General features: G+C 40.6%; 1 protein-coding gene across 3 annotated transcripts in view; it reads right to left on the reverse strand.

Moving 5' to 3' along the window:
- LOC121957600 (gamma-aminobutyric acid type B receptor subunit 1-like) overlaps positions 1-12,387 on the reverse strand; it is a 102,839-nt gene that overhangs the window by 16,455 nt on the left and 73,997 nt on the right. The window contains exons 11-15 of one of the 3 annotated variants that reach the window (XM_042506255.1): positions 11,140-11,272; positions 7,556-7,672; positions 5,322-5,429; positions 3,547-3,640; positions 1,410-1,537 (exon numbers count right to left, since the gene is read on the reverse strand). In XM_042506255.1, coding sequence (XP_042362189.1) covers positions 1,410-1,537; positions 3,547-3,640; positions 5,322-5,429; positions 7,556-7,672; positions 11,140-11,272 — 580 coding nt within the window. Of the gene's footprint in view, positions 1-1,409; positions 1,538-3,546; positions 3,641-5,321; positions 5,433-7,555; positions 7,673-11,139; positions 11,273-12,387 lie in introns of all 3 variants that reach the window. The other 2 variants (XM_042506254.1, XM_042506256.1) reach the window with 2 other exon arrangements.

Here is a 12,387-nt window from a genome sequence, read left to right on the forward strand (position 1 = left end):
GAGGCAGAAGCTGTTGTGTTACAGGTCAGCTTCTTCTGATTTTGCAACAGTGTGGCACTCTTTGTTAAAAGGACTATTAATTTTGATCACTCTTTTTAAAATCTCTTATGAGTCCACCAACTTTATGACAACATAATACAAAATCACTGCAGCACTTCTTTAATAATTCAAAAATTCTAAATAGCCTCGAGCGTATAAGAAATGTTGTTGCTAGACTTCTAAAACTAAATAAAGAGGTTATCCTGCCCAACTGACAGGATATGTTCCCACAACATTGGCCAATGTTACCTACAAGTTGAAATAACATTTTAATAAAAACATTGTAATCTATTGTTCAAAGGACATTTTAAGGATGTTTATTATTTCAAATAATGTTCCTTTAAGGTTTAATACTGACTGAGATGTAATGTTATAACTGCAACTTTCTGAAGATATTTTGGTGATGTTAAGAGGTGACAGATCATTTTATAAAACATTCCCACAATATTACGTAAGAACAAAGGAAGAACATTTTCAAAGCAACATTCAGAACATGTTATTGAGGATGGAGATTCCAGATTTTTTTTTTTTTTTGTAATTCAATGTGATATGTTAACAATAAAAAAAACCCCACATGTTTTAACACATTTTGATGTTTATAGAGAATACCTAACTTTCAGAGGAATGTTCTGGGAACTAAAAGAAAACTTGCTGCTAAAAATGTTACTAAAACATTGCATTGTGCCATTCTCAGAACATTTTTAGCACCAAAATGCTAGTTGGGTGGTTACCTGTTGGTTTTAGGATTGATTTTAGGAAGTAAAACAAAATACCTGTAGCCATATTTGTTTAAGGTTTTCCAAAACATCATCTTCAAAGCAAGACCAGTGTTTTCCAAAATGTCAACTGCGAAAAAGCAAAAACAGTGTGGTGTTGTCCCAATGTTATGCATTTGCGAGGACTTGGCTTAAAGGACCAGTTTGTGGGATTTATTGGCATCTGGCAGACTCGAAGATTACAGCACCACACTGTGTTCATCACACAGAGTGTTGTGTGCCTCAGTCCAACTTATCATTTTCATCAAACCAGAAGAATTCAGGATGTTTATTTTGCCTTCTTACTAGGGCTATGTATGTGCACTCAAAGCACTGCTGAGATGGACATGTTGTTAGCTGAAGCGTGCACCACAGCATCCTGCAAAACAATCCCATCTGAATGAAACAAAAAGATTTTGGCACTTCCTGCTTTCTATAGGGCTCATTCTAGCTAATGGAAACACATAATTTCTCAGTTTCAGATAATGATACACTAAAAAAACATAATTCTGAATATTATATACCACTGCTGCTACAAATAGTTTCCCCCTAAATTCTGCACACTGTTCCTACAGACTTTGGCAAACACACACGTGTACAATGAAGGGAACTCACAGCAACATTATAGATGGCCATGCCCACAGCTCGGTGGTCATTAATCTTCTCGGTGGAGATGGACTTGGTCTCATAGGCCAGGAAGATGCCGAGCAGCAGCATTAAACCTTTATAACCGTACACCACACCTGCAGGGACACACAAGATGGCAGAGGTGAGGAATGATGGAACTGCTTGTCCTGCCGCTCGTTTCACACAGCGCTCACAGGCTCTAAAGTTCTCACAGTACTTGCTGCAAAGTTGTTCTTTTTCAGAGAACAGTGACCAGTGATTTTTCAAATCATATTCGATGTTACACTGATTCTCTAACTTCCACGGAGACATTTATGCCAGTTCCTGTTATTATGCTATGAAAAGACTTAGCATTACTTGAGACATTTTGAGATCTAGTATATCACACTTCTTTCACATTAGCTCTTTTCATTATTTGGTAATCTTCTCAACCCCTGGATTTTTAGCTCTGGAAAGAAAGGTAGTTGGTTTGTAAAATGGGCAGAGAGGCAGAACTGTTAGAACAGCAGTCCATTTAGTTGCAGTTTTTGAATAACTCCTCAGCTTCTGTGATTCAGTTTTGTTGGACAGACTACTGCAGCCGTATTCACAAACATTCTAAGAGCATTCTCAGGCCACATTTAAAAACAAAGTCTTTCCTTTGTATTTTTCCAGAAAGAAAGTCCAGCTGACTCTTAGCACTGTCCGGGCGCCCAGTTAGCTCACTGATTTTCTCCTCAGTAGAAGCTGTTGTCACTCTTTGTTTCATCAAGTGTCTTGTCCTGCTCATCCAACATTTTATGGGGCAGATTGTAGATCTTTGTTATGTCTGCAGCCATACTTTCAGATGTACTACTGTCCAAACTTGCTGTTTTGGGAGTTAGCTTTGCATCATTAACATCAAGGCTAGCTCTATTTGTTGGGATGGATTTAGCGGATGCTTTCTCCTTTTGTCGCTCCTCCTGCTGGACTAGGGTATGTTGTAGAAACACAATCAGACCCAGTCTGTGGCCTCTGTAAAGTAAGTTATTTTGCAAAAACCCAGAGCAATGTGAACAGCCAAAACTTCCGGCAGCCATTCCTCAGTCTGAGTCACAGGACTCCCTTTCATTTGTATTAAAAAATCTATATATATGTGTTCATATGACAACATTGTGAAAACCACCCTCGTGTACAGGTCAGTGGTTTGTGTTTTACAAAAGATAAGATGGAACTTTAAAAGGCTGCCTATTCAGACCCCCAAAATGTCATTGTTCTGTGAATGCAGCAAAAGGTTAACATTTCATGCAAAACCCACTGCCCTGTAAACAGTCTCTCAGCAAGCTCTTAATTCAGCCTTAAGATTCCTAGCTAGGAGTCCTAGCATAAGATTTAGAAAAGGTGAAACACTGAGCAAAAAAGGGACAAACGTTTATCTTAGTAAAGAGTGGAGTTGACACTTTCGCTAGGTGCAACCCACAGTCACAGGTGTGATTGGTTGTCACAGACAAACCCTTTTTGTGAGCCTGCAAGGTGTGGACACCTAGAGGAAATAAAATGAACTGCGTCACAATATGAGACAGTGAACGTGCTGTTTGTGTGATCACACTGCTGCCCTGGAAAACTTCTGAAGTTGCAAATATCTTAGTGTTGTCATCACTTTATTTCTGGCGTTCTACCATTATTACGTTGGGTGGGAGATGTGAGCACCTCTTATGAGATCAACCACAGACATTTTCCCCGCACCATCAAATCTGTAGTGTTTCATTTTCTCACTGTCACGCAGTGTTTTGAGAATATTTCTCCCTCTTCCTTGTCATTCTGCCATTTTCTCCTCTGCCTAAGAAACTCCTAAACCTCTTAAAAAGTTTTTCACCCCAGGAGCTAAGCTTTGTGAATAACCTTTATCTTTACCAGGACCTGTTCTTAACTTTTAAGGTACATTCTTAGAAAATATCATTATTCTAAGAATTTTCTTAGAATTTCATCAATAGGAGCAAATCTTTGTGCTAGGAATCTTTATGAATGCGGCAGCTGATGTGACTATTTCTTAAATATATTCATGTGGCAAAAACATGAAAGAGCACTGGTATGGTTTTATATAGATGCAGCGAAACAGAGAACTGACAGAAACAATGATGTAGGAGTTGGTTGGTATTCTACTCACCCAGCCAGGTGTTCATTTTTTCTGAGCTGCAGTGTTCCAGTAAAGGCTGGATCAAAACATCCAGGTCTCCTTTGGGAGCTTCTCTGGTGAATTTCTGCTCACATGCATACAGCAGGAACACACAGAAGAAGAATAACAACATACAGTAACTTCAACAAAAAACATATAAGATACAATCAGTTTCAAATGAGGCAAAATACATTTTCTCATGCCAGTCTGTTTTTATGAAGTGTCTGCTGATGTTGAAATAAAATCATTCAATCAAAGTGAAATTGTATTCTCTACTTGAGTGCACATGTAAAACATTCTGAGAATAAAGATGTTTAAATCTAGTTTTCATTTTCAGTTGCATGCTTGAAAATGCATAATTACTGCCAAAATGAATTGTGTTGAAATTATTTGATAAATCAGTTTGTCAATTGACAGAAAATTCATTATCAGCAAACTGATATCAGATTTAGTCATTTAGTATGTATAAAATACAAAATATTTCCTGGATCCCAGATTCTCATATTTTAAAAATTCCTTATTTTTATTGACTGACTGACTGACCTATTAAAAATTAAAATTAAAATGAAAGCTCTGCCATAATGATAATGGAGTTTTCTTTCTGTATCACCATTTAATTGACAGAAAATATGCAACTTATACTCTCCTTTTCCATAGGAAAAACCACTAAGAGCAGAGCTGTTTACACAGCTGTGTAGCAGTGTGCTCCTTATGTTTTTTCCTTGTGTGTAATGTTCGATGTCATGTACAGGCACTTCTTAGAGGTTAGTAAACAGTAGAAAACAGCACGGAGGCCAGTGAAAATATTACAGTGATCACTTCTTTTTTACATCTCTAACTTATTCAGTCTCTCTTTCAAATTTGGAATGATCTCTGAATGCTAATGGACAGAGACTGACGGTATTTAGACTTAGTGAGCCACCGCGTCTTGCTGGCAAAGGGGCTAAAATGAATCCATTTACCCAGGTGTTGAAGTTTCATCACAGCAGATCAGAGCCAGAGCCAATAAATACCAATGACTTCTGAAGAGTCATTTGACCCTGTAGTGAATGTTGTGTAGAACATTTGCAATTACATATAAAAGCAAAATGTACACAGTTGTTAGTGGGGGTTTTGTGCAGTGGGTACCAGACTTGGTGGCAAAAATGGTGGCACACTGTCTACTAATTAGAAAATAATAAAGTCAATTTTTTTTTTGTTAAATATATTTTTGAGCATTTTTGCTTTTATTGGATAGGACATAGTCACAGCACGAAAGGGGGAGAAAGAGAGGGGGCGATAGGCAGCAAAGGGCCATGAGCTGGAGTCAAACCCCTAGCCACTGCGGAAAGGACATTGCCTTCATACATGGTGCGCCTGCTCTATCCACTGAGCCACCAGACGCCCAAAAAGTATTATCATTATGGAAGTGTTATGTTAAGGCGCACAGTGATCCATTATCATGAGTGAGAAGAACATTGATTTTGACTTTTTTTTTCGTGCATCATGCACATAAATTAGAAATAGAAATATCACTTTGATTTAATTATTATTATTTTAATATTGAGAGTCATAAGCTTCCATGATTTTCATAATTTACGGTACTTTATTACTTGCTTCTGCCTAGTCAACCTAATTATTATAATTGGGAAACACCAAATATTTGTTAAGTAGTAGATATACTGTAAATCTCCCCTAATGAATGCATTAGATTTTAAGGATATCAGTGGGTTTGTTTGTTTGCTGGCCAGCTGTAAATAAATAACCAAATGAATGGATGTTCATACCTCCACTGTGATATGCAAGGGATCCACAATTTGCCAGATCATGAGGGACAGGATGTCGATGCCGAGCAGAACACCAACAGTAGCGTAGAGTTTCCATGGTTCCAGATGCTGCTGGGAAACAGGGTGGTGGTGGTCACTGTGGCAGCATGGAAGGGATCAGGAAGAGGCACAAATCCGCTCTTTCTGATTTTGTGAGGGAGGGATTTATGAAGCCATAAATAGACTAGCTTAAGCTGGCCGAGAAAACAATGATCCATCACTAACTGGAGCCAATTCAATCTGCCCTCAAAGCACTGGGCCATGACAGGATAAGAGACAAAGAGAGCGTACTGATGAGAACACACAGCTCCCTGGCTCAGTCAATAAATAAAGGTGTTCCTTTATGTATTCAGCTCGAAAGGGAGAAAGATTTTGTGGGAACAGGTCCAAAACTATAAAGTGGTAATTGATTTTGTTGCATTATTAAACAAGATCAGAGTTTATTTAGCTGGGGTGAATTTTTTTATTTCTGATCCAATCTCAAAACATGGTAGTCCTCATTAGGAAGAATTGCAATGGCCAGCGGGCGCAGAGTTGGGGAGAGAGATTCTTGACCTGTTGAGTATCTCGTGGAAATTGAGTTCATATTGGACAAATTTGCAATAAATGATTTACATCGCCATGTCTCTTCGTTGTTGTGCTTCTGTTCCAGGTTACAATCTACAGAGTGCGTGCCTGGCTGTCCTTGGGCCCCCCCACCCACACAACAGGATTTCTGATCATAAATACTGAATACTGAACATGTTTAATATTTACAATTTCAAATTGGGGCTGCCCCGATATATATATATATATATATATCATATCAGGGAGGGTGAAATCACTCTTAACACCTCCCACACCACAGGAAAATCTGGCCAGATAATCTTTCAAACCATCAGGTAATCGGGCCTTTGCTGAATTTGGTCGGCCCAAATTGGCCTGATTATCTTGTAGTGGGTACCCCACTTAGGGAGGAGGAGGCTGGGCTGGTGAATGGATGAGTTCTGCAGCTGACTTTTATGCGCCAGAGGTCATGTCCCACCGTAATCCAACAGATGTTTGGGTTTTTTTAAACCATGATAAAAATTTTCCCCTAACCTTAAGCAAATGTTTAAGTTGTGCAATCCTCACCTTAGCCCAGTGTGGGGCTCTGGGTCTCTCCTGCAGTGGATGAGAGAGTCTCCAAGTGAAAGGTTTAGGGAAGCAGCTGTAAGTTGCTCTCTATCTGAGGTGGGTAAGTGGGCATAGTTATTGATCAGACCCTGACAATTAGTGATAATTCAGAGAGCATTTTTAAGATGAGCAGTACATGTTGTCAAGGCTGACAAAATGTGACTTCATTGTCAGCCCACTGGCATCCAGCTGCTCTGTTCACATTCTGTCAGTCATTGTGATAGTTTACAGTGGAGATGTCTTTGTTAGATGTGTTTTAACAAAAAAGCAGCAAATCATTGAACCTTTCTTCAACTTCCGGAATGATTTCTTCACTTGCACTAGTCTTAACTAGCATTCGGAAAACTGAAGAACACACAAGCAGACACAGCTGACCAGTGCGGTCCCCACGTGTGAGCACCGCATCCACTGTGGCAACATCATGTAGTTACATCTTTTCCGAGGTGCACATCAGCTGCAGATTACTCTATACCATAGATATTGTCCTTGTACTGCAGCATGGGCATGAAGTGAGTTAAAGTGAAGTCAATCAGTTCTGATGCAGCCCTCGATAAAATAACCTGATTGGCTTTCCTCAGCAAAGATATTCATAAATATTCAGTGATGGGCTGTTTCTCTCTGCTAGGAAGACTCCTGTTCATGCCTCTTAGCAGCTCTAAGACATCCTATCGACATGTCCTTTTACAAACAGGAGACAAGGGAGGAGGGAGGGGCCTGTAGGACAGAGACCTAGGGAAAGCCTTGGGACCAATGGGAAGAGTTCACCGGCCAGGCAGTATGAGAAATAGATGCTACATGATGCTCAAGGGCCAGCCGTGGGCCAGCTATTCAACTGTGGGCCAGCTATAGCAGCAGGGCACAGAGAAAATGTTTAAAGACACATTATTGCTGAATACATCATCTCCAGCAGTGGAGCTTGTCCTTGAAGGGGATAATGATGAAGTAAAGTCTAACCCCGCTTTGCTTGGCAGAAAAGCTCTCAGTGAACTTCATTGTTTACTCCTGGATTGTAAATTGTGTCAAATCCCTGCCACATTTACCTTCCTCCTGTCCTTCTTCTCATCCTTCTTGGTGAAGACGGTGTGGACCCACCAGATCTTGGTGAACATGCTGCCGTAAGCCAGGCTGAAACCCAGACCAAGCAGCCACAGGCGGAACTAGCAGAGGAGAAAATACATGAAAGAATTCATAATTAAACTGATGAATATATCAAACAGATTCATCAAATCAGCTCCTCAGTCATTCTACTTCATTAAGCCCTGTTTGAGTTTAATAGCCTTTCAGAAATGACCTTGAAATGAAAATAACCGTCTCTAAGGCTGTCTATCTCTCACCATGTCCTCTGTAATAAAGGAGTGATGGTGTGTCCCTGCCTTTGCTGAAGTGGACAAGAATCAGACAACTAACAACACGAGGAATGGTGAGAGCTAAAAGACTTAGAACTACAGAATACTTAGAGGCTTTAAGGCTTTTCTTAGTTCTGTTGGAAGGGATTCATTTTGGCTCTGATCTCCTCTCTGGGGCAATGACATTGTTATGTGTAAGTGGAGCCAGCAATCCACACGCATATAATGATGACATGTTTCTAATAGAAATGACACACCACCAATACAATACCTACACATACAGGCATGCTAAACCAGATTGGTTTCCCAGAAGTCATTTTACAGGTTCTCCTGACTTGTAGGCATTTTGTGGTCAAAGTATCATTTTTACTTGCCATAAAAATTCGCAGTAGAGCCACTGCTCCTTCACATTTAAAAGAGCCAGCTGAGGGTGTTCAGACAGCTGATCAGGATGCTGCCCAGGTGCCTCCCGTTTGAGGTTTTTCGGACATGACTGACTAACAGGAGGCCCTGAGGCATACCCAGAACATGCTGGAGTGATATATCTGATCTGGCCTGGGAATGCCCCAGACTCCCTCAGGGGGAGCTGGTAAGCATTGCTGGGGAGAGGGATATCTGGAGTACTTTGCTTAATCTGCTGCCCTGCAAACTGGTCCTGGTTCAGCAGATGAAAATGGATGGATGGATGGATGGATGGATGAGTGGATGGATGGATGGATGGATTGATGTACACAGAATAGAAATTTAGAGAAGAACTGCATCGATTTAAATATCATATTTGTTTACTGATGACTTAAATTGGTCTGGTATTGTGCTCATTGATGACTGTTTGCCTCAAAGCAGGAAACAATTGAGCAATCGGAGCTTTGTATGCAAGATTAAGAATGGGGACGTCATCTTCCTAGCCATCTATCTAACTATATTCATGAAAAGTACCAACAGAAAAAAGGTCACACCTGTCGATGAGATGGGCATGGTTGTACAGGTTGTTGTACTTTGACTCACAGAGATAACAACTTATAAAATAACATATAGTTTTGATTTCCATTAAAACTATAAGGTTAGTTGCTCTTAGCAATTGCTACCTTGGTGCCCATGTTTAGTAAAAATAGTTTTGTTACTAAACATTGTAAAATACTGTATAACCTCCTAAAACAGAAACTGGGTAATAGGAAGTAGAATGAAGTATTGAATGAAGTGAGCAGAAAGGCAAATCAGTCTGATTATCAGGACACATTGTTGGACACTAAAGTTTATATTCCCTTGAATATATATATTCAGCATAGCAAACACAAGTAACAAGCCAATTATAATGTTTAAATATCTGAAATATCTGAGATTTGCTGAGCACATTCATGCTCCGCAGAGAATTTTTTTTTTTTTTTACACTTGCTGTCTAGTAGTTTTGCCCACAGGAGAAACTTTTTAGCCTCAATAAAAGCTCTATGAATATGAAAATCAGCAGGGTGTTGTTTGTTCCATCCAAGGCTTTTATATTATTGAGCATAATAATGCTATAATCACTACGGGCCTCTAGCAAAGATTTACTCTTGTTTGCTTTAAAGGAACAGTTCACCATTTTAGGATATACACCTATTTGCTTCCATCCAAGAAATATGCCATTATTGTGTCCCTCTTGCAGCTTTGGGACTGTCAGTAACTATTCATCTTCTCCTGACCTGCAGGCAGGAACTAAAATCTGCTAAACCTGTGGTACAGACTGTGTGCAGATGGACCATACAGGCAAATCCGTTCCAGGCATGCTCTGATTACAGTGCTTGCGGTGTTTTTTAGGCTCCAGCTACGGACATAAATGAACTCATAGAATTTTTGACTTCTTAATTCAGCTTTTGTGAAGTGTGTGTCAACTAAAGCCATCTACACATACAACAACAACAAACTGTGCTTTATAGCAAAAAAGGTTTGAGCAGGATATAACGAGACCTTCAGAAGTAGGGAGAGACTCTAATACAACTAGGCCACAAAAACACTCAGACTAAAACTGTAAGTCAGACTAAAACTGGACTTTTAAAATACAGTACATGCAAACAAGTTAGTTTCACTTAAATCCTACTTCATCAAACTTCTCGGACTAACACGCCAAATGCAGTTGGAAGTCGATTTATTCTTTAATGTATACGTATCCACCGGACCAGAACTGGCCAAGGTGTTCTGTGCATGCTCCATAGTCCCCACACAGGGCTTTGACCCAGAAGTCCAACTTTTCAAAGTAGCTCCTGTTTGCTACCCTGATCACTTTGTCTATCAGCATAAATTTGTAGAAGAAAGCCATAAAAAACAAGAGAAGAACAATAACATGGGAAGAAAACAAAACAGGATAAAGGTACTAAGTAAAGCATACAAAATGTACAGTTATCCATGTTTTCACCGTTTGACAGGCATCCCGTTTGCTGCTAACTTGTTTGGTATGTGACACACTAGGTCAACTGGAAGAAAGTCCAATAGCAGCCAGCTGAAAGGGGGCATATCGCCACCTGCTGTGGAGGATTCAGACATACTTCTGCAAATAAATCAATTCTCCCCCGCTGCTTGTACACTGGGACAAGGACAGTAGTCAAATTAAATGGCCTAATCAAGCTTTACCTGTAGCCCCACTAATCTGTGCATGTACATGTACTGGCAGACAATGGAAATCAGAGTAGGAAACAGGAGCGACTCTGAAAAGCTGAAAAAAACGGTTTTCAGCCAAATTCTCTGAATCAGTGTGGAGGAGCCTGCAGGACATCTCTAATTAAAGAAAATGATCTCTTCGCTCTGTGAAAACTAATCAATTGGCCGACAACCTGAATGTTTTTTTACTGCAGGTTCAGCCCACTTTCATACCTCTCACCTGCTCCAACATCAAACAACCGCCTACTCCACTTGATACTCCCTCACTCCTTCCCGCTGACCCGGGGAGGATGTGTGATAGTGTCTGTGCTGACCAGCTGGCCCCCACACAGATCTTCAATTGATCTCTGGAGCTGTGTGAAGTCCCCTCTTGCTTCAAATGCTCCACTATCATCCCAGTCCCCAGGAAATTCTCCATCATGGGTTTAACTGACTACAGGCCTGTCACCCTAACATCTGTGGTCACAAAATCTTGGTGTTGGCCTACCTGAAAGGTCACTGCAGGCCCCTACAGTTCCCTACAACAACGTCAATTGTTAAATGACAATTATGATAATCTTTATTTGCAGGCCTGCTTCCTACAGTTAACTGATATTCAGTATGTCTGAAATCAAATCATTATGTTTGGAGCAAGTTTCAAAGTGTACCTGGCAGACGACGGGGAACTGCCTCCTGTGGACATGAAGGCCATCGATGCCCAGAGGGAAGACAGCAGCCAGAGCCATCATGCAGCCCACTGCAGTCATGTTGTTCAGATATGGCTGGGAGTTCTGTATGTACCTGGACCAAAAACAGAGATACGTAAATGTATTTCTGCTTCTGTAAACATGTAAGGGTTCATAAACAAACAAAGACACAAAAAATAGACTCATACTGTGGTGAGAGGACCATAAAATAATGGATGCAGGATATAGAATTCTGTAGATAGTATTTGTTGAGTCTGAGTGATGGTCCTCAAAGCAACAATAGTTACAATTAGTTATTGGTCAGCAGTATCATTATCTAACACTTCAACCGACATTTCAAGTGCTTTCATTGCACTTTAACACTTTAACTGAAGGTTTACTGTTTCATCAATGTCACCTGACACCAATTTTATTCTTCAACTTACAGTTCAACCACTCTCAGGCCTTACACTTCAACTGTCAATTTCAAGCACTGTCATTACTTTCATACCAACTGACACTTCAACAGCTTACAGTGCACACAACTCAACCTTCTTCAGCACTTACACATTCACTGAAATTTCAGCTGCTTTCATTGGTTATGCCGTAACTGGCAGTTCCAACACTTTCAGCAGTTCTACATCAACACTGTAATTACTTTTATCTTTTAAGGCCCTGATACACCAAGCTGACAGTGGGCCGTTGGTAAATGTTGGGCAGTTCGTGTGCGTCCTAGCTGTTGGCTCTTGTCTAGGTTCCAAATCCGTCCAAGGAGAGAAAATGGAGCCCAAGAGCGGCAGTTCAGGACGCAGAGGCTGCTCTTAGGCAAGCAGAGATAGTAGGTAATGTTCAATTTGGCCGAGAAGGCTTGGGGCTTGGGCCAGGCAAACCGGTGTGGAATACAGCAGGCCCCAATGATAGAAGAAAACTGGTAGTGGAGCAGGTACATAGGCGGGGGAGACTGTAAGGGAGGCTAAGGCAGTGGCTCAGGCTAAGCAGGGTCAGTGGTTGAATTGTGAAAGTGTAGAGAGGAGGAAGCTTAGCTGGAGGGACCTGTGGAGTATGCAGGCGAGCCGCATTAGATTTCTGATAGGGGCTACATATGATGTGTTGCCAACCACCCAGAACTTGAAGCTCTGGGTAAATGGTGACCCATCATGCCCATTGTGTTCAGGTACTGCAACGGTAAGACATATTTTGTCAAGCTGCAAAATTAGTTCATCACAGGGC

The sequence above is a fragment of the Plectropomus leopardus genome, chromosome 18 (assembly GCF_008729295.1).
Source record: "Plectropomus leopardus isolate mb chromosome 18, YSFRI_Pleo_2.0, whole genome shotgun sequence".
Taxonomy (NCBI): domain Eukaryota; kingdom Metazoa; phylum Chordata; class Actinopteri; order Perciformes; family Serranidae; genus Plectropomus; species Plectropomus leopardus.